At 41.4% G+C, this 22,631-nt stretch overlaps 2 protein-coding genes across 3 annotated transcripts; both read right to left on the bottom strand.

Annotated features, from left to right (window-relative positions):
- Positions 1-34: 34 nt before the first annotated feature.
- Positions 35-7,928, bottom strand: fdft1 (farnesyl-diphosphate farnesyltransferase 1). Of its 2 annotated transcripts, XM_029496618.1 has the most exons (8): positions 7,830-7,928; positions 4,634-4,731; positions 3,852-4,035; positions 3,622-3,750; positions 2,965-3,156; positions 2,585-2,761; positions 2,167-2,319; positions 35-2,071 (listed from the first exon to the last, which is right to left on the bottom strand). In XM_029496618.1, the coding sequence occupies exons 1-8, from the start codon at positions 7,926-7,928 to the stop codon at positions 1,844-1,846; spliced, it is 1,260 nt and encodes a 419-aa protein (XP_029352478.1). In that variant the 3' UTR covers positions 35-1,843. The 2 variants fall into 2 exon arrangements, with proteins under 2 accessions (XP_029352478.1, XP_029352477.1); XM_029496617.1 differs by lacking the exon at positions 7,830-7,928 and having other exon boundaries at positions 4,634-4,947.
- Positions 7,929-16,063: 8,135 nt separating this feature from the next.
- gata4 (GATA binding protein 4) lies at positions 16,064-22,350 on the bottom strand. Its single transcript, XM_029496695.1, has 6 exons — positions 21,828-22,350; positions 17,146-17,312; positions 16,915-17,040; positions 16,736-16,817; positions 16,417-16,565; positions 16,064-16,186 (listed from the first exon to the last, which is right to left on the bottom strand). Exons 1-6 carry the CDS (start codon positions 22,348-22,350, stop codon positions 16,064-16,066), a joined length of 1,170 nt encoding a protein of 389 aa, XP_029352555.1.
- Positions 22,351-22,631: the final 281 nt, after the last annotated feature.

Consider the following 22,631-nt stretch of genomic DNA (forward strand, 5'->3'; position numbering starts at 1 on the left):
AAAATGACGTCACAGACTGAAGATCACAAGGTAATTACACCAAATATAAATCAGGTTTATTTATCTCAAACAATTACAACAAACACAACTTAATATATGAAGATGGTTGTGGGTGACATGTTTATCTTTTAGCTACAGTTTCTGCACCTCTGATAAATCAGATATAAATTATCTGTAACAACTGCAGCTAAAACCAAGTAAAATTGATGTAAATTACTCGGACGTATTTTGACAGTAATTGGTTATTAGTGCAAAAATCAAGTCATCGCATCAAGTGAGCAACTATTATTTATAAAACAATCTAAAAAAAATCTGGATTTCAGCTGAATATATCATTGTTACTGTCAAATATTAAAAATGCAAAATTTTACTTCTTTTTATCAATTAAAGATGATATAAACACCAATTGTCAACAACCTCCTAATCCTAAATTAGAGCTTTTACCTGCAGCGTCTTCTGGGTTCCTCTCACAGGAGAAAACTCCTTTCCACCTCTGCCTGTCACTTTTTGTATTTGTTTTACAAGAGTACTACAGTTATGGAATCACATGTCTTGAGTAACAAGCGCATCATCAGCATGAATCTCATGTGACCTACAAAACGTCTTTCCAAAGGTTTATAGGTGCTTTTAAATGGAAATTATAAATAAAAAAATATCTACCTTTTCATTATTTATTTTAGGAAAATCATTTCCACTTATCATTTTGTTTCATTTGTTACGCTTTTTCCCCACATATACACAGAATAGGACATGGGAACCCTGAACCTGTATAATAACTGACATCAATTCAACAGAGTCTATAAACTCATCCATCAAGGTCAGCCCACTAAAATCGAGTACTAAAGCAAAACATGACTCCTGCTATCTAAGCAATCACCTTCCTGACCATTCATTTCTCCTCTTTATTTGTTTATATATGTACAAATGGAAATGTCACATTCCATAGCAATGCACGTAGCTCTCCTTTGGTTCTGTGCAAAGTTACTGTGTTAGCCTTTCTACTCAACAAAGCTGTGTTAAGGACACTTAAGCTAGCAGTTTTGAAATCGATTCCCTTTCTCATGTCAAATTAAAGAGAAATGACGTTTGCTCAATATATCTGTTTACTAAGCAAACAAATACTGAAAAAGCTACCATGAAAGTGCACTGTTCCTTTTCTCCCTTTTCAAAGTACAGAAAGTTGAGACTAAAGAGTGTAAAAGATAAAGCTCTGCTGCGAGAGGCTGCTATCCACAGCTATAATCATATGTACAGCACTGCTATAACAGTTTAAGCGTTTCTCTCATGGAAACATAGGAGAAATATTGTGATGTGAAATGTTGAAATATTGAGACAAAATGAAGAGAAAATTGGTCACTGTTTTGTGAGATAAGAAAATGGGCAGTGTCATTTTTCGTAGAGTTGACCACCAGAAAAGGATGATTAAAATAAAAATCGTGAAACATCTTGAATAATCTACATCAATCCAAACATTGAGCAAAGACGTTTCAAACAAAAAGGGAAGAAAACTCATAATCAGCATCAATATCAAATGACAATGCCCTGAATTGTTTCAATGTGCACTTAATGCTGGTGATCATAACCACACAACACTGTGTGTAGACAATGAATCCAGATGTAGGATGGACTATCACATCGATATCACAAAACCTAATGAGAGCAACAGCCTGCTACCAGAACCCCTCTTCAGTTAAAGTCCATGGTCATGTAACAACCATAATGTAGAGGGCAAAGCAGAGTAAGAAGCGCTTCAGAATCCTCTGGTGAGAGAAAAGCCACACTCTAGAGTGAGCAGAGGGGGGTTCTTAGTCTGTAGCCCCCAAGAAATATGAGGGTTAGGGGTTTATTGCCCCTGCATGTCTGTGATGTCTTGTGCTTGTGCGACAGTAGTGCTGATGTACTGCCAACTGAGGGCAGCCAGCAGCATGGCAGCAGACAGGTACATGGGGGACAAGTGGTGGGTCCTGGAGGGGAGGTTGGACTGGGACACCATGGACTTCTCTTGGATTACAGCCAGGATGTGCAGGGTCTTGTCCCGCGATGGGTCAGTGAGGGAGACCTTCTGTAAAATCTGCAGAAAGGGACAGAAAACAAGCTTGATCGTGTTCAAGTGTGTTAAGGTGCAACCATATTAAAAGCACAAGTGAGAAGCAACAACAGACGCACCTCCTGACTGTACTGGGAGATGATGGCATGCACTGCTGTTATGTTGGTGGCTTCCATCATGAGCGTGACAGCCTGTCCTTTTCTGATCTTCACCACTCCCTGGAACACCATGGAGTTGTTGTAGCACGATGATAGTGTAGCTATCGCCATCACCTGGTTAACAGGGGAAGACCATATAGTTAAGTGAAAGAGATTTAAGTAATATACTGAAACTATATATCATTTATTTGATGAAATCGGAAAAGCAATCAGTAATTTTTCCAGTAGAAATTGGCATTTACTGATTTCACAACAACAGGATACTTAAAAATGAACACAACTGTTGTCTGAAACATCAAGGTAATCTATATTAGATTAAGGCCTATATGGTCAAAGTCTACAGAGAGGAGCACAGACAGCAATCAAATTAAATCACAACCTGTGGAATAGCACAGAAATTGAAGACGCTCTGGTTGCGCAGGCGAGACAGGTAAGTGATAACATCCGGGACATGTCGCAGAGCATCAGTGACTAGCAGATTGAGACAGTACAGTGCCGACTCCAGCTTCTCTGGTTGGGCAAAATCCTCAAGCTGGCCTGCAAACTGACTCCAAGCCTGTACATGAACAGAAAGACACAGGTTATCATGTCATCACATGGTAAAAAAAGTGAAAAAGAGACACATGGGTTTTTCTTTTACTCCTCCTCTGGTGGGTCCAATGGCACACATTTCATAATGGACACAGAGAGAAGGGAGAGTGTGGTTTGTGGTTGTATGACGGGACACACCCCTGTTAAGACAAAAGCACATATTCCTACTTCTTGCGGCCAGAAGGCTCGTCCTTCTTGCGTGTCCTCCAGATAGTCTCGGATTATGTTGGTCTTTTGGAGGAATAGGCCCATGGAGTTGGCCAGCTCAGTGTCACGTCCAACCTCAGGGTCCTCCAGCTGGGATGCAGAGAAGAGCCGAGACAGACCAATGCCAACCAGCCCAGCCACATAGTGGCAGTACTGCACAGAGGGGAAAGAACACACAGCTGCAGCATGACATGTGTGATAAGATACCAACCTAGAGCTAAACAGACAGCATGTTATATCCATCACGTCAGTGGTTTTTAACTGAAACTCTTGTGTTGTAATGTGTAAAATTAATGTACGTGGCTGATCAGCGAAGTTACTCAGACAGCTGATCGCCAAGGTTAGTTCGTGGTTCATCACATCTTTTAGATTTTATCAGTTGGCAACACAAAGGAACCATAATATGTATCCTTGAAAGCTGAAGATCCAAAGGGTACTACACAGTAATATGCCAACTCAAAGTCTCTGTCCAGCAAACTGTTCAGTTTATTCATCTCTAATGTTATGAGCTACTGTAACCAGAGCCAGTGCTTGTTGCATATTGTAATTTAGATAGATTTTGTGTTCCTAATATTTGTGCCATCATCCTACCAGAATTGTAACGTGGTTAACACTCACCTGGTCCCACTCCTTCATGGATCCAACTTTCTTCTCCAGGAATTCAGCCATTCCTTCTCCCATGCGGTGGCAGATATCTGAAATGACGTCTCTGTATTCCTGAGCAAGGTTTCTGAATTCCAGTGATATCTGAATTGCAAGGACAAAAGAATATTGTATTTGCAACTAACTGCTGTCTTTGAGAGTGATAAAGCTTTTATTTGAGAGTATCCCCATGCACGACTACTGACTGTTGGGAAATCCTCCAAGACCTGCCGGTCTTTCTCCTGGCTCTCAGTGAAGCACCACTCGTCCTGATATAGGTAAGTGTGGAAATCATTCAACATGGGCACTTTTTTGTCCAAGGGAATACTCATGTCATCCTCCACTGTGTCCAGAGCTCGTAGCACCAAGTAGAAAATACAAACGGCATGTCTGGATCATAGAGAGAGGAGGGAGGAAGTGTTTAATGGAGTGTGTAAAAGCTGGCAAGATGCGCCTTGATAGATTATCCAAAATGCCAAAAATAGGAGACCTATCCCGACAGAAACACATTAGCTGAAATATTAAATCATTTCCTTTGAACAAGGAAAGACAAACACACACACAGCACAAGTGTTCACGAACAGCTGTCACTTCTTTCCTTTGAACTCTTGCCTGAACTGCCAGCCTAGATTAGCCACAAAGCAGAAGCACAGTTCCCTGTGCCTGTTAGTAGCAGTTTCCTTCCCTATTATTGCTACAATAATTCATGCATTTCATAAGTCTTAGTGTTACTCTACAGAAACAGAGCTGCATCAGAGCATTGGTTTTACAATCACCCCCTGAACAATCATAATAAACAAACTAATGCAGTGAAGGTGTCGCTGTTTGTCTGTGCTCAACTTCTTATGAAGAGAAATAAGTTGTGGTGCGTTTTTGTTAAGGCTGCTGTAGTGATTGACTCGATTGTTGATCTGCAAGTCCAAAATAAAGTCCACTGAAATAGATGTTTATTTAGGGAGGGGAGAAAAGCTGGCCAGCCGGCACCCACCTCAGCTCTCCGTCCAGCGCCTGGATCACAGCTGCAAAGCTCCGGCTGGTCTGGTTCAGGTACAGGTAGCAGGTCCTCAGGCTCTCAGTCATGGACTCCTGGCAGGAGAGACAGAAGAAGGCCGCGTGTCGGTAAAAACAGGCGGGTCTGAGGACGCAGGAGGGCCGGGCGGCTCCCTGCAGGCCCCGCTCCCCTAGCCTCCAGCCCGTCAGGAGGGAGCACCGAGGAGCGGCCCCGGAGCCTCGCGGCGCCACCGAGAGGGAGCGCTTGAACACGGACAAGGAGACGGGACACTTGCAGCAAGCTCCGGCCATAGGAGCGGCCCCGTAGCCGGAGTCGACGCCGAGGCTGGAGGGTAAGTTTGAAACGCAAAGTCCATGTAGAGGACAAGCGAGCCGCAGGGGTCGAGCGAGGTGAAAAAGTTTGTGGACGTCGAGGGGGGGGGGGGGGGGGGGGGGCGAAATCCGGCGCGTTGCCCGCCGCCGGCTGATCTGACAGCAGAGGAGCTCAGCGCGCCGCCCAGAGCAGCCCGAGCACGGCGTTTACAGATCAGCTGTCATGGCCGCTCCGGCTGCTCCAGCGCCCTCCCCCCAAACAGCTTCGACATGTCTGACCCCGAAAACAAAAACGACGGAGGCCTGCGCCGTAAATATCAGTTGTAATCAAGTTTCAAAACTTGGAGCCTCGTGTGTTTTGGTTTGAAAATAAAAATGAAGGGGGATTAATAAACCCACGACTTGTTCCGGCGATCCGGCTTCACCTGTCCGAGCAAAAGGGGTGGAGTCTTCAACACCTGACCAACAGGAAGCCCTGGAGGAGCTGCTTACGTCACTAATCAAGATATCACCGTCAACAAGTTTGAAGAACGCTTTACAGAATACTGACTGTGTAAATGATCGTCTTCTATCATGTAATAATAGAGAGACTTTTAAGAAAGATTATGAAATAAAATGCATCACCGCTGCACCTTCACTTACCTGATACTTATTAGTACACTGCACGTTTTGTTAATCATCCACCGCTTCACCACCATACTGCCGAGCTGCCTCAGTATTCTTCACTATTTCCACCTATTTATTTCTGTTGGCCCACTCACCTAAATGATCTCTCACTTTTTACTGAACATTATAAGGCCTATTTATATATATTTATTTATAAAAATATAAAGAATATATGAAAATATAAAGTTTATTTAGAAAAAGAAAACATAATTTCCCCCAGGGATCAATAAAGTATTTCTGATTCTGTTCTTCCCTGCTGATTCATTAACCCTCCTATTATCCTTGGGGTCAATTTGACTCCATTCAATGTTTATCATTCAAAAAATAACAGTTTTGTTTTTTTCTTCATTTTTAATTTGCTAATTTTATGGGTACAATTTATTAAGCATAAAATTATCATGATGATATTTTTTCAATGTGCTGAACACATATTGCACGCATTGGTGTTCCTCTGGGGTCGATTTGACCCCAAGCTGTTTCAGCTGTGTAAAACTGGTCTGCCTGTGTGTGGCCTACGTGTGACCTAAGATTCCCACACCTGCAGGTGCAGAATTGATACTTTTGAGTTTATACGACATAGGGAGTACTACGAATGTGTGTGTATGTGACCTATTACTCACACCTGCCAAAGTAGAACTGATATTTCAGGAGCTGTGGAGGGCGGGGTTTTCCAGCAAGGACATTGGCAGTTCAATCCGTGTGCTGTCTCTCTCTTTCTATCTCTCTCTCGGTCTCTCTATCTCTCTCTCTCTCTCTCTCTCTCTCTCCCTCCCTCCCTCGAAAATGGCCTCTGGGAAAAGGTTGACTGTCAGTGATGTTTTGGAGCAGCTCTTTGACAGTGAAAGTTACACAGAGGGGAATGTGTCTGAGACAGAGGATTGTGTTGAGGAGGACCCTGATTCGGAGGCATTCTCATCTGATGAGAATGAGTATTGACCCTCCTGTTGTCATTCAACCACCAGCAGACACAATCCCCTCCAAAAATGGGACGATAATATGGTCCCTTTCTCCACTTCAACAGCAGGCAGGTCAAGGTTTCATTATCAATGTTATTTATGCATTCAGCAAATAAACAAAGAAAACTTGGTCAACAATTTTCTTTAACTCATTTTCTGGGGGCAAATATCCCTGGGGTCAGATTGACCCCAAGGGTGAAATGTGTTAGTAATATTTGAGGGTAATAGGAGGGTTAAAGCTCTCTGTCCGTTCAGCACTAGTTACCATGGTGATTTATCCTGATAAGAAGTGAAAACCCAGAAAACCCAGGATTTAGCCTTAAGTTACCTCAATAACTCCAGATCATGCTTAATGGTACAAACCCCGTTGTGTTGTTGTTGATTGGTATGCGGAGGAAAAGTGTAGAACAATCACAACAATGCTGCCTAAACAAATAAGTGTGGCATAAAAAATGTACTGCAAATGATAGAAGTGTAGAAATGTTTTCTGGCACCTGGTGGGAGATAAAGGAAGGACAGGTTGGACGTTATGTTAACCAGCATCCATCTCAGACCGTGGCCACAGCCAAATAAATATCTAAATATCTAATCTACTTATTAAAGCCATGTGTAATCTACCTAAACCTTATCAGCCTTTTTGGTAGCAGGAACCAAAGTATCTCATGTAAGCGTAGCAAACACACCTGTCTGATAAGAATGATCATTTCCCTATTTCACTTCACCATTTATCCACTCTGGGTCAGTGTAGCTAGGCCTTCTGTTTGTACAATGACACAGTGATGGAAATGCAAATGTGACATCTCAGTTTAATAGGTTACACAAAGTGTTGTCGTGTGTTAAAAACCGGAGATGATGGTGAAACAAGCATCACTCGTGCACGACTGAATGATTATTGCTGGGACCCGGTCACGATTAGCCATCAAACACGCGCACGTCATCTGTCCCCTCAATCCTCCGAGCTCCTTATGTAACGTAATCCCAAATCAGTGGTCATCTCAGTGTCTGTGTATCTCAGCCAACGCAGGATTGAGCGTCCTGATCTAATCTGACTCGGACACCAATTATCTGATGCTGTTTCCTTCGGCTCATGGAGGAGGAAAGCAGGTTGTGTTCACAGGAAAGCATCCCTGTGCAGCCTGATCATAATGCAGCCGATGAAAGCACATTCTCGGTTTTCAGAGTCTCACGCGGACTGCATTCATTTCTCGTGAATCTTTTTGGAAGGACAATTTTACTCACGAAATCCAACTTTGGCATGACGGCTCTGCATCCTCCCATTTTAAACTTGAACAGATTGAACAGTTCCTCCGGGCGGCCCAGTGATTTCAGGATGTCCATGATGCCTCGGTAGATCAGCTGACGGTCTCAGTCGGCTGCTGGAATTTCCATCTAATGTTGACAGCCAGAACCGGCGACCGAGAGAAAGACCGACACCATCATCGGCACATCGTCGGAGGCCTCTGATTGGCTGCTGCGTCATGGGCTTACTGCCAGCGTCCAATGGCCGTCGTGGGCTTCTGGTGTGACGACCCGCCTCGCAAGGACGTCAGCAAAACGCGGCTTCTGATTGGTCGGTTATTGATATCAAAGAAACCTTTACCTGCTGAATGAAATAATCCTCTCTGTTACACTGTGTCTCAAAGACAATTACAAACCGCAAGTGTTTGATTGAAATAGTCTACAGTCATGAATAGGCAATTCTTTCATGGTCACAAAGTGAAACCTTATTTTTTGAAAATCTATATAAATGAATTGCAATTTCAGTTGATGTTTAATCATTCTGTTAACGCATATGAACAATTCATAAAACTAGTACTGCGTTTTATTGAGAAGGTATCAATAAAAGGTGCAAAATAATATATACAGTATTTTTTATATTATGATAAAAACATAATGAGTTGGCAAAAAACGTCCAAAAATAAATATAAAATGATCAATGAGTTGTCTGGGTTTTTTTTTCTGAGATAATAGAAGCAACTATGTGTTTTATCATTTACCCATCTATTTGAATTAAACTGAGCTGCTACATTGCATGTGGAGCATCAGGAAGTCAGCAAAGGACATACCAGAGGCACAGTCTAGGCACAACGCATGTCCACCGTTGTTTCTTCCTATGACATCTATCTGTCTCTATTGTCTGCAGTTTAACTTAAATGTCCCTATGTTGCCATGGTGTGATTACACAATAATTACACAATACCAAATAATTTAATTCTGAAAAAAATTAAGCCACTCATTTAATCCTTACTGGAAATAATCCTTATGGGAATATTGGATCAAATCAACAATTTGACTGTGATTTTGGCCTATAAGCAGAGGAAAATAGGACTGTTCATATCAAACAAAGAGCAACAACAACAAAAAAAAACCTTTTCAGTTAAAACATGCCTGTTCACAGAAGTCATTTGAATTTGCATAGCAGAGACTCATTCGTCACTTTTGATATTATTGAAGACTGTACATTCCCACTAAGTCATCTAAGTGTGATACAGTTGGCAGCCAGCACACAGTGTACCGAGATCCTGTGTCACAACGGGAGAAAACGAGGGAAAACAGGTGATCCACATCAGGGCAGGGAAGACAATCAACATGGGACACAACCAGGAAGTAACATAACCGGGAACACGAAGGGACCAGGACTACAAAATAAAACAGGAAGTGACATGGACAGAACACTAAACACCAGCATTAACCCAAAACCTGACATCCTGAAACTGAAGCAGCCATCATTCCTTTGTGTCACACCTGTGCTGTGTGTTAATGTTTCAAATCATATACCTGCTGTTAAAAAACTCCAGTATTAGCACATCTACGACCAGCAACCAAGGCCTTGAATAAAATCCACTGAAACAAGATACAAAAAGAAGAATACAAGACATTTTCTCTGAGGTTTAGGTGTGTGAAAGACCCCACAGCTTAAATGAAACAATCCTATCAGGGCGGTTTTGGTTTTTGTTTTTACTTTAAACAAGGATCCAAAGTGGACAGAAATGTTTTTTATGTTGGTCATTGATGCAAAAAAATCTATAGATTTTCAACTTTCATTGAATTTTTAACCATAGTTTCCCTGCTGCATCACCATAATATTTCAGGCATGTCTGAAGTGCAGTCAAGCTACAGTTTGAGAATCTGGAAGAGATCCTGCTTAAACTGGTATTCTTGCATGACTCTGCTAATGGCAACAGTGTCCACATGCCTTTGTGTGAGGGTGACACAGTTTAACTTCCCTCAGCTAAATCACACAGGAGATGGTTTGTGAAAAATTATACACAACACAAAAGTGCTGGTAATAAAAAGCTTAAGGTACAAGACTTTCTTAAGCTAACATTTTTTTTAAGTTACTACGTTGTTATTGCTTATGATTTTGCATTGTATCTAATGTTCAGCTGCCATTTTTACTCAAGCTTCATTATTGTGTTCGTCATTTCGGTCGAGCGCACGTTATGTGTGAAGAAAAAAAAAAGAAAGGTCCCGCATTTGATACGAGTCATTATATCAATCAATAATCTACAGAATGTCACACAGAAAATAAGTGAATGTTTTTCTCACTTTATCATAAATTCATTTTCACTGTGTTATTTGGGTTCATGGAGAGATTTTTCACCCCTCTGAAATATGAAATGTCTGTCTGTGCTCAGGGGCACATAGCTTCGCAATGAGGTTAATTTCATCTGGGTTTATATGCAAAACTATAGTTTCCAGGGATCACTGCAACCTATGAAATAAATCACACGCCCCCTAAACATTGAAATGTGTCTTTTAAATTTATCGCTTTGTTATGAGGCAAAGCTAAGATAGCTTAGAGGTGACAGAGAAGTGGATTTATATCTGCCTACTTTTGTCAAGTTGCCAAACCATCAACGAGGGGTGCTGAGGGTGCACACACACACACACACACACACACACATACAGCATAACTGGACCAACAGGAGCAATATATCAGCGGTGAACAGGTTAGATGATAACAAAACAAGTCTGAGCATTACCAGGAAGAGGAGCGCTGACAGCTGCAACCTCCTCAGACGTGGTTTTTATTGAGAGTGCAACACTTTAACTGTCATTTGTTTAGTATTTCTCTGCTTTTTCTGTGATGTGAACTCAGTTGGTGAACTCCGACAAAATTACTGAACAGACAAGAGAAAAGTCAAATCTGTTGTTAATTTTCATGAGATGATTTCTGATCTACAAGGAGTGAGGAGACTGGATGCAACATCCCATGTAAGTAATACTATATTGAATTAAGCAAAAGCTTTATGGATTGAAACAGAGGCTGTGAAATGTTGTCCTTGCATCCTGTGTCATCCTCTCAGCTACATTTCAATGGGATAACCATTCATGATCTGTAAAATGTCAAGTAGACCAGTGTGCCACAGCTTTCTGTTGATCAGTCTGTTGTTTTCACTCAGGTTGAGCCGTAAACGCCGTCTGCATCATGGATATGAAAAGGAGCCTCTGCTGTACACTAAAAAAACATTGTCGAGTCCTCCATCTCTGGAGGACAGATGGCAGAAGGATGGAGCCATGCAGCATGCCCGACAGAGGTAAGTGCCAGATTAAATCAAGTTGTTTCAGGTTAAAAAAGGGTACTTCAGATATCAAAGTCTGATTTCCTTTTGGTGCTGTACATGTCAAAAGGAAGCACACCAGTTGGCTTTGTTCTTGTGAGATATTTAAAACTTTCATTTTGCATGTAATGGTCATAAAAGTTTTAGAAATTATCAATTTTGCAAGTTAGTTACATTTATGGCTTATTCAGCTCCTTAACCCACTGTTGCATTAATTCCCATTAATGTGTTGCTTTCTGTCTGACTATTGACCCACCCCGAGAATTTCCTCATATTAAGTGTCTATACCAAATTTTGAACCACAGATATATTTAGAATGATTAAATAGCCTATCTGACATAAATAAATCCAGGATTATTCTTTAAAATATGTTCCAGAGAACAGGGAAAGTGTCTTTTTTAGGTGTTTCTAAATTCATTTTTGCAGCCAAACATCGATTACACATATCATGTCGTGCTTTACATGCAGTTCTTGTGTCACGATTGTCAAATCTGAGCACTGTCAATATGGTACGGAGCATTTCCAGGGTCATGGTAAATGACCTATGAAATATTCCAGCCTAGAAGCAGCCTCACCTGGTGACCTGTACACACCAGTCAGTCCCATGATCTTGGGGGTGCTGGTGTCATTGTAATGACATTTTCGGCTGCCATGTGCCTGCAGTTCGGTGTGGAATTGAAGAGCAAGAGATAGGATCATTTTTGGACATAAATGTCTCCCTTGCTGCCTCCTCTTCGTGGGAGGGGTTGTGATCAGAGTTTTCCTCCACATTATCTACATGCTCTGACACACCCTCCTCCAAGCTGCTGTCAGCTTCCTCATTTTGGTGATCAACTGATCAAGGGCCTCTTGTGTAGTGAGTCTTGCTGCCATAGTCTCAATTGCTGAGATAACATCTCATGTTATAATTCCCCCAGAACAACCACCACCACCAAAGTGTTTCAAATGTGCTACTTTGTGGATTATTTTGTTACATTGAAGGTGCTTTTGCAGGTGCTGAACCTGTGTCTGTGTCAAGGCCCCCTCTGACCTCTGGATGACTTCTGCTCTGCTGTTTCACAATTACACTGTTCCATGACCCCCCCACCCCCCATGCACCTTCAAAGACCAGCAAGTGTCTGTCTCTACAGCACACTTGGGCAAATATGGAGGGACACAGACAGGTTACCCTCTCTAACCTCTGTCACATAGAAAGCACACACAGACATGGCCTGTAGAGTTTCACAGTTTCCAGATTCGCTAAAACTACATTCCTTGATTTGACACACAATGGTGGAGCTAAAATCAATCCGAATAGGTCTGGATCTAATCTAAAAGAAATTGTAGCACCTGTACAAAAGTATAAAATAAAAATAAATCACTTTTGGGTACTTTGGTCCCTTTAGGAAAAGTCATCAAATTTCAGGCTAAAAAAATGATTTTTAGGATATTTTTTCCTGCTGTCAAATTTGACTCATACGGTCTGTAAGGGTTGAATCTAGAGACTTTGCTGCCCATCAAATGAAGCCGCTGAATCGCTGACCTACCAGACTGTCCCTCTGCACTTTTCTAGCCACCAGCTATTCTTATAGAAGAATATTGCTCTAAAAGGCATCGGAGGGTGTAGTAACAGTCTTTATCCCAATATGACCTTTCAGCAGATGGGAAGTTTTGTTAAGTTCAAAGTTGAGAAACCTTTTTGGAAAAAGTTTGCATTAACTTTGACGGCTTCATTTAGTGTTATTGCATGAGAGCTGCAAGTTAGCTCACCTCCATCCCTTAAACAGTCGGTTGTCTGTGAAATGTATACAATTTTCCAGTTTTTGGTAACAATTTTTTCTTCTTTTACATCTTATTATATATTCTTGTGTTACAGGACAAGCTGTATTCATCTCTGCATACATGAAGCCTGCGTTAATGCAGAGGTTCAATATCCGACCAACAACAAGCAAATCTCATCCTGGGCTGACACACAGTGCTCTGTAAAGAAAGTGCTGGAGCATCTCATGTTTCGACCAGCCACTGATGACACATTCCTCAGTGACCCAGTGAACAAGAAATTTTTGGATTTTCACAATGACATCACAGAGGAATGTGGCACAGAAGACAAGCAGCATTCGTGGGCTGTCATTGAGAAACAGGCGGAGATCATCATGTATGGACCTTATTATCCCAACTACAATAAAGGAGAACACAGTGAGGATATCATTATCAAACAAACAGAGGAACTTCTGGAGGCAGAGGAAACTTCGGGGGACTGGAAGGTCTATGTTTTCACCATGAACAGCCCATGTTTGGCCAGAAACACTGACCCTTGTATGTTAAACCTAGTACAGAAAGCTCAGGAGTGGTGGAGTGCATATAGAGTCAAGACTCACATTGGCTATGTGAGATGCTGGGGCTTCAAAGGAACCAAAGAAAATCTGTTCAGGGACGTCGACTTTAGGGACTATATAAAACAGACTGAGGACAATGGTGACAATGGCGAAGCAGCAGGAAATAGAACTGATATCAGTCTTCTATGTGAAAATGTGAAGTCTGTATTTAAAAACTTTGTGACGTCCGTCAATTTAAGTTTTCCTTTGGAGACTGTCATGCAGGGGCAGGACTGGAAGAGTTACTTCAAAAAAATGCAAAGTATTTTTGAATGCAAAACAGAGGAGGAGAAAGAAGTTTGCACGCAGCAGCTGAACACTGCAATTGAAGCTGCACAAGTGCTGCTTTCTCAAAAAAGTGCCAGTTTTGAGGAACATTTAGAAAGCGGGAAGGCCTTTCCACTGGATCGCACTTTTAGTCCACAAATGCCTGAGGCCCTCCAGGAGCAAATAAAACTCACATTTCAAGAATGTTGGAGGGAGATGGTACAAGAAAAATATGCAAAATTAATCAGGGAGAAGCTGACTGACGAGTTCAATCGACGTGCCGTCCAGCTTTTTATCCAGGACACTGGGAAGTTTACACATGAGTACTTACAAATTGGAAAGATACGCTTTCCAGAAGATGACTCAAAAGTACAAAAAGCTGACTGTCATAAATTAAATCCCTTATGAGTTTGACAAATGGCGTACCTTTCTAACCTATCCAAAAATCTTCGGCATGCATTTGAAGCACAAAGAAAGTTGCCAAAAGCTACAGCATTTGTAATCTCAAGATGCCTTGTTTTATTAGGTTCCTCCATGGAGCTACAGTTGAACAGAGGACGAGCATCAGGTAGAAAGAAATACATGTACACTTGTCCATCTCTCACGATGTCTTTACTTACATTATATCACAAATGGTGTATTACACAGGTATACTGGAGTGGAGTTTTTACATATATACTCATATTGTTGTTTTGCTAATTATTCATGGTGGTGTCCCACATTTACATATGTTGCCTCCATGCATGTCGCAAGAAAACATACTGTACAATTTTGATACAGTACTTTGTCAAACTATTCACCAAAAAAACCTCCCTATAATAGACGATAATTGAAAGATAGTGTGGTTTGGGGTTGTGTCTATAATAATAAATAGCCGTGGGATTTTTGGGAAGGGCCTTTAGATTTTATTCCTTTGGAAGAACATGTGTCAGCAGAGGGAGCTGCTGACACATGGATAGCAGGGAGCAATTTCTGTTGCACTTAATAGGAAATCATGTATCACTTCATCGAAGAGTGGTGGATGTTAAGAGCAGTTCTCTTAAAGTTGCAGCAAGTTTTACAATAATTGACCCCTTGATGCCGATTGTTGCCAATAAGCCTCAACCTGCTTCCATTCAGAATGCATATGCAATGAGATGGCATATTTATTCCCCCAATGCAAGTTTAATATCTTTTTTCTTATTTGGAAAATTGTAAATAAATCCAGTCGTAAAGGGTTTAAATAATTATTATTTGTTTGTCTTTGTAGGACTGGAGGTTATATGCATTGTAATGTTTCTACTTTATGTCACAGTGATGGGTAGTAAATGTTGCTTGGATTTTATAGTATTTAAGTGTCAGTTGATCTTAAATAATGTCCACCAATGTTCTGGCAGTTAACGTTTTCTTGTGGTGCAGATAAAAGCTGCTAAGACTAATTTTGCCACCCCATTACAACTGAGGTGCTCAAACAATTGTAACCCATTTGAAGAACTCATTAGCAACATGCCTTATCAAAAACAATACACCGGGTTCTTTGGATGAACAGAAAGTCATAAACAATTTGGAACACACAACTCTGAGGTCTGTGGATTATTAAGTGACCAGCACATATTTTTGTCTTATCCTGAGACATTGCTACTGAGTTTTTCAAAACATTATCTACAAATGCACCACTGGGGTAAGTGTGAAAATATATAGGTGTTACTTTTCTTATTTATACGAATTGACACTTTAAACACACTTACAACATCTCCTGCTACAACAAGAATGTCCTGCTGCTGCCGTCTTTATGTATGATGTTTGGTATATCAGTCATTTCTTGTTCTTAAGAATTGTCCATAATAACATGCCAATAATTACAACGAAAGTCAAATATGTTGAAATAAAAACAACCCTGGGAATTTACTGTCGTTTGCCACTGGCTTGTTTGACAGCTTAAGCTGAGTACTTGCACGGCACAATGTGAGAGAGAAAAATACAAAGTTCTGTCACAGTTGCAGTTTTTCATATCAAAATTTGTTTTGTGGTTCGAGACACAGAGTTGCTCTTTCACAATTGCTTAACACAAATTCTGACAGGATCGCATGCACAACAGCTGTGCAATTATGTTAACGATCTCCATTTCTGTTCTGGTTGCCATATTTCTTTCCAAGATTTTTTGCACTCAATCCTCACATGCGGGGTGAGCGGGCTGTGTGGGATCGCATGCCTCCCAAGCAGCAGTCCACCTTCCTGAGACTCTGGTCTGTCAGGAGAGCTAAATCACTGTACATGACTTGGTTTGAGATGCTGGGCTGCTGGTCCTCTAAGCCAGGATTAGATTGTTCCAAGGTTCAGCTTTGGAACCAGAAGAGCTGTGGCCTCCAGGCGACATCTTGAGAGGAATGGCCCCTCCTTGAGCTGCCATGTAGGCTGGCAGGGCTGAAATCTAGAATGACAGTAGAACATGGCAAAAAGAGTCAAAGAGGTACAATTTGTTCTGAATGGCCATTTGAGTGGATGAAATTGTAAAATGGCTTAACGCGGTTAAATTTGGCATAATTGTAACATGGATGTCATTTTTCCCTGATCTCCCTTAAAGCAACAGTAAGCTGTTGCTGCCATAAAGCTTGAAGAAGAAGAAGAAGCGACCACACCATGCGCTGTGAAACGTCATACCTGTGCGTGTGTGCTGTGGTGTGTGTACAAGCTGTGAGTCTCCGGCTCTGTCTTGATCTGCCGGGGCTCCTCTGTAGTGTTGGTAGTGGTGGTGTTGGCCCGGGGAGTGCTGCTAGGTGTGACTGGAGTCCCTTCACTGCCAGGAGTCCCTGTGGAGCACAGAGACATGGTCATCCCTCACGGTCAGCCCCAGTGTGCAATAACACGATTCAGTTTGTAGAAAATCCAAAGAAGATGGGCGACTGCTTTCACATCTTTATTCATTTTCACTTCATCGTCAAGTCATTTATTAGACTAAATATGTATTTTTAGCACTCACCAGTTTGGGACTTGTTGAGGTTCTTGGGTTTGCGTTTGCGAGTCTGGATCCCCTCTTTCTTCATAGCCAGGGGTCGGGGTACCTGTCGAGACACCAAGGTAAGGGCAAAAGCAAATTGTTGAATTTTGCAACATCCATAATATAGAATATTTTCAACCCCTGCCTTCATTCTCTCTTACCCCATGGAGTTTCATGTAGAGGCCACAGGCGTTGCAGACCGGCTCCCCCTCTGCGTTTCGTCGCCACAGGGTGGTGGTGGTGGTGTGACAGTTGGTGCAGGATAGGCCCACCCTCCGTGAGGCAGACTGACACATACAAAACATTTCAAGAGAAAGAGGTAAGAAATTCATCTTTCACATAAAAAAAAATATCTCTATTACAGCATTAGATAGGAATTGTGGTGCACCCACCAGTCGTCTTTGGGGTTTGATGAGAGGTCTGTTGATGCCATTCATCTTGTGGTACAGCCCACAGGCATTACATAGGTAGTGGCCTGTACCATCCCGCCTCCAGAGGGGGGTTGACATCGCCCCACAGTTCACACACTCTCGTCCCTCAGCAAAGTCATCGAACAAATCTGATCAGAAAGGACAAGTAAAAAATCAACTGAACTGCAACCAGCTGTCATGCTTTTCACATTTTAACATCAGTTCAGGCATCTATCAATGCTACGTGTAGCGAAACACTCTCCCGCTTAAACTGAAATCTTATTAGAATTTCCATATATATTATTACTTAGAGCACAGGTTCAGTTCAGTTCACATCACCAAACCGCGAAATATTCAGGGATTCCCAGAGAAACGGAAACTTCCAGCTGGGTTTGTGCTAAATAGATTCTTTCCATTCTGTTCCATAAACTGTCTCCTGCACTGTCCAACCCTGACAGGGTGATTATGTTGTGCAGTGATGCCTGTACACCGGCAGGAGGAGCAGGCTGCAGGCACACAGTCCACAGCAGCACAGGCTGGAATCCCTCCTTATCTCATAACTCCCCTTCAGATAAAGAGTCGGCTGGAAATAGAGACAGAGTGGAGCTCCATCATATTCAAATAGAGACTCTATGTCTATCACATCTCTTTCTCCCTCTCTCTCAGATAGCATGACATCCGATGAATGTAATCTTCACTCTCTCATCTGGCACTTAACAGTACGTCCCAAGAACCACTCAGCTTTTTCACAGAAGGCATTAATCTGCGGTGTGGAAGTGACAGATTGGCTCCTTTTTTTTCTGCACTTAGTGGTGATAGAACAGGACAGGTCGTAAAAATGATCAGCAAAGTGAAGTTAAAGACACAATAGCATGGAAAAACTGCAGAAGACATCAACTTCAATTTCCATTGAAATTGCACCCTAATAGTTTTTCTATTCGTACGCTTTGGTCGGTAATTACTGTCGTTCAGAGAGTACAACTGTGGCCTCCATTTGTTCCTCCCTCCTTGCACAGAGTAAGAGGAATGGCAGTGATGCATATGCAGGCCTCCTCCAAGGCTGAGAGCAAAACAGAGACAGCGGGGCAAGCTAACCTTGGGAGAGTCAGCCATTGTAGCCAACACAACACAACATAAGACAATACACAAAAGAAATACTGAAGTGTCTATCTCGACAGGGGGATATTTTTTCCGCTGTATAAATGTCACTGTGCATCTTTATCACATACATACTGAAAATAATGGGCTCGCTGTATTAACAGCCACATTAATGCCTCGGGGTGAAAATGGGAAGGACTGAATCGGCCGTGATGAACGTGAAAAGCACCTGCCCGTGCAGCTCTGAAATGCTATTGTTAAACACAACAATAATACGGCTAAAGAGAATTAACAGTAGCAACATTTAAAAGGGGCAACGTTTATTTACACAGCTCAGCGTGCACAGCGTGTTTGAACCTTTCGTTACATTTCAGGTTGGATTACCTGATCTGACTCTGATCTAGCACAATAAGTGATGAACTCTCAAGACTAATCCATTCATTGATATATGTGAAATATTAATGTATAAACTAACTACTAACTACATTTGAATCAAATAAATATAGTGACTCACTTAATATTCAATGTACATTTCATTCATATCTACTTATATCTATAGAGATATATTGATCTATTTATTATAATGTGTCTTAGAACATTTTCAGTCAAGGTGTTTTATTTTTAATGTGACTATTAATTTTTGCTGTTTAATATTCGTACTTGTACTTATTCCTCCAGAAAAAAATACATAAAAATACATATATATATTTACCATTTTACCTTTTTAAGATTTGTGACATTTTTTTATGTTTATCCAAATGCAGAAAAGTCCTAAATATTTCAGTCCTATAATACATTTTTATTTCCAAAACAGAACAATATAAAATAATATAAAACACAAAGCTGACTTCATTCTGGATTCCATGTAGATAATGTGGGTCATATAGCTTTAGAAACCAAAATAATGTCAATTTTACGTTAATTTATTCAGAACAGTATCACTAAACTGGCTTCCTGTTAGAGGCAGACAGATTATCCTGTTCATTCCTGTACATTTACAATAGAATTAATGCAAAGATTTTGTAAACCACCAACCAAGTCATTTTAAAATTATGTCGGATGGAATAAAGTAAAGATTTTTAAAGTGCCTTCAAAAACGTCAGTTCCTCATTAAAAAGGCAGTTATGGATCAGGCTAAACATTAATCCGACTGTATTAATGTATTTCTCATTAAGTCTGATTGTGACTCGTTTTTTAATTTTTCATTAAATTGTAAGAAAACCAGTGAAATAGTTTCATTTACAAAGAGAAACCCTGGAGACTTTCACTGCATTACTTAATTCCATTGAATTAAAGCTTTAATTTGTGGTTTCATTCGATGTTCTGTTGCATCACTGAGTGTTGTCTTGTTGCCGATAGGACTGTGTTTCTTCTGTAAAAACGAGCAACGGAGACCAAGCTTCGCTTTAAGTCCAGCTAGATGTCGGACAGATTGGATCAATGCCGTTATCTGCTCTAGTTGATCTTTTTGTCTTTCCTTGTCAAATGGTTCCAGCGGAGGAACTTTGATATGAGTGTTGAAGCTTCCCAAATGATCAATATGTCGGTGACATGTTTACTGGCAGACAGAGAACTTTATATTCAAAAAAGACAAAGTAATCTGCTCTTAATTAGCTATTGTTTAGACCTCAAAACAATAATAATAACTGACGTCCAGGAAAGAACTGGAACGTGAGAATAGGTTAGACATAACATTTAAAGATGCTTGAATCCCCTTTAAGAAACGATAAAGCGATTGAAGTGGTTAAGGCTCCTTATCACCCTGCAGCTGTACAGAAAATATAGATAATGGAGAAACACGGGTCAAACTAAGTCAATTCTGATTAGCATTGTAGACTAAACAAAGTGCAAGTCAAAGCATTGAAAAACTGACAACCTAAGCAAAATCAATACATTGTGAAATCATTGTGATTCTATATGGTCCAGAGTTCAGAGCAACCTGCAGTTATAGGCCAAATTCACATCCAGCTCAAGGACATGAGGGAGCCATTGGTCAGATCTGAGCCTCAGCTGATATCCAGCGTTAAGATATACTCAGAATAAAGTGATGAGATTTCTCGAAAACATTTGAAAAGGTATTTTGTGGCTCCAGAGTGAAGAAAGAACAAGGTGGTGCAGTGCAGCTCAGGATCACAATCAGATCGAATCAAATCTGAGCTAATGCAGCAGGCCACAGTCAAACTCAGTTTATAAAGTATCATTCTCATAAACGATGTCAGCCATTCATCTGGAGTTAAACATTAATTTCAGTAATGCTGCTGTTATTCATATCTTTGTAAAAAAAACATGTTAATAATGTTTTCAGTCCAGTCCAGCCTGACTTTTAGGAGTACTGCTTTTAAAACATTTAAACGTCAATTCACTGTCTTTAACTATATTATATTATACTAAACTTAGAATATGGCCTGTTCTCTTCTCTGTCTATTTTTATTAATATTAAAATACACTATACAATAAACGGAAATCAATAAAATTGTATTTCATCACGTGCAACCTATTTATCCAGCAAGAGAAGCCAAGAGAATATGTTTTACTATATTGTTCAGTCCTGCTAAAAATATTAAATTAATTAACGTCATGACTAAATCTTAAATTCAGTTAATTACGTGGCGACGTTACGCTGTGTGGTTTGACTTTTTAAACCTTTGTGATGCCAACGTTTGTTTTGGGAATAAGAATGAAATTTGGCGATAAAGATTTCGGAAAAGAGAATTTGTGTTTTTCGGTGAACTGTCTTGACTGAAGCGCTTATAAATTAGGAATCACTTTATATATATATATATTCATAAAAATGCAACAAATGAAAATTATACAAAGTAACAGTAAACCTTCGTTTTCTTATTTTGTGGTCGCACGCTTTGTATCATTCATTATAATGAAGGTGTTTTTGGTCAGTGTGGTTTTATACACATCAAAAGACATCATGAACACACACACACACACACACACACACACACACACACCTGCACGTCTTGTCTCGTTTAAATCCATTAGGATCATTCACACCGTTAGATCTAGAAAACATTATAAAAATAGAAACATATTTGTAAAGTTATCTAGTTACAGCTATCTAAAAATTCATTTGCACGTTCACACTTTGCGCTTTATTATCATAGACTCATTGATATTTTTGTTATCTTTAAATCAGAAGTCAGGCCATTAAGATGATAGCAAACGTGATCCCGATTATTCCGTCATCTTTATTTTCATGTAGAAACTGTTACATTAATATTAAACGGGAAAAGAAGCATATTTATTGATCAGCAGCATATTATTGGAGGGTTATATTTTAAAACCTGCGGACCTTTTTTCTAAGATAATTATATTCCCGGTTTTTCGACCTTTTCCCTTCTTCACAGCAGTTTTTACGCAATGATCGTTCATTAATTTCCAAATATTAAAGTGTATAAAGAGTATTTTCTGTCTGCTGGAAGTCAACATGATTTTCTGTCTCCAAACTAAAAATGTGAAATAGCACAGAGAGCCCAGAATAACTCCAACACACACATTTAACTGTCACAATAACAAAACTTGGGTTTTGTTGCGGTTGTGTTGCCGTGTCTCACCTATGTTTGGGTGCCGGGCCGTTCCCGGAGGAGCACCGGGCTGCAGCCCGTGGAGCACCGGGCTGTCGAAGGGGGACGCCGGCCACGTCCCGCCCACGTTCGGGCTCATGTAGGCCGGGTAGGGGCTGTGGTATGACCCGCTGAGGCCCCGGCCGCCGTAGTGCTCCCTCCCGTTGGCCGAGATGTTCAGCGGGCTGCTGTACGAAGCCGCCGTCTCCCGGGCCGTGGCCACCCCGGAGGACAGCGGCGGGCTGGTGGAGAAGGCGAAACGCGGAGACATCGGGGAGTGGTTGTACGAGGGCACCGAGTCCGCCCCCGGCTGCGCCCAGCCGGAGTGGCTCGACGCGGGGCTGCTCTGCTGCGACGCACCGGCCGTCTGGAGGTAAGGCAGCGCCGGGATCATCGGGGTGACCACCCGGGTGGTGGGCACATAAACCGGAGAGGTGCCCGCCGAGGCGTTGTGCAGAAATCCGGCCTCGTAGGAAGAGGGTCCGTGGTTGGTCGTCATTATGCCCTGGTACATATCCTTTCCTTGGAGCTGGACATCCGTGTCGGTAGAGGCGAGGAGCAGATGGAGGACACGGCTGCGCACAAAATGACTGAGTATGAAGAGAAAAACGTAGGAGCCCCCTGGTCCTGGTTCAGATCACATCTACTGTTAAGCATTCAGACAATTAGGACCAAAGTGAGCCAGGAGACAGGAGGGGGAGTGACAGACTAAACCCTGTGATCAAGATCCAGCTGTTATCACCCAACCTCTCTCTCCCTCCCTCTCTCTCTCTCTCTCTCTCTCTCCAAGTCAAA

This window comes from Echeneis naucrates, chromosome 24, assembly GCF_900963305.1.
Source record: "Echeneis naucrates chromosome 24, fEcheNa1.1, whole genome shotgun sequence".
NCBI classification, from domain to species: Eukaryota; Metazoa; Chordata; class Actinopteri; order Carangiformes; family Echeneidae; genus Echeneis; species Echeneis naucrates.

Excerpts from the sequence above, each read along its gene's own strand:
- gata4 (XM_029496695.1), bottom strand. The coding sequence starts at position 22,350 with ATGTACCAGGGCATAATGACGACCAACCACGGACCCTCTTCCTACGAG. Across the intron at positions 16,818-16,914 it reads TCTACATGAAACTCCATGGG|GTACCCCGACCCCTGGCTAT; the intron begins GTAAGAGAGAAT and ends GTGTCTCGACAG. Across the intron at positions 16,566-16,735 it reads CCTCAACAAGTCCCAAACTG|GGACTCCTGGCAGTGAAGGG; the intron begins GTGAGTGCTAAA and ends TGTGCTCCACAG.
- fdft1 (XM_029496617.1), bottom strand. The coding sequence starts at position 4,947 with ATGGCCGGAGCTTGCTGCAAGTGTCCCGTCTCCTTGTCCGTGTTCAAG. Across the intron at positions 3,157-3,621 it reads CCATGAAGGAGTGGGACCAG|TACTGCCACTATGTGGCTGG; the intron begins GTGAGTGTTAAC and ends CCCTCTGTGCAG. Across the intron at positions 2,762-2,964 it reads GAGCCTTCTGGCCGCAAGAA|GCTTGGAGTCAGTTTGCAGG; the intron begins GTAGGAATATGT and ends GTTCATGTACAG.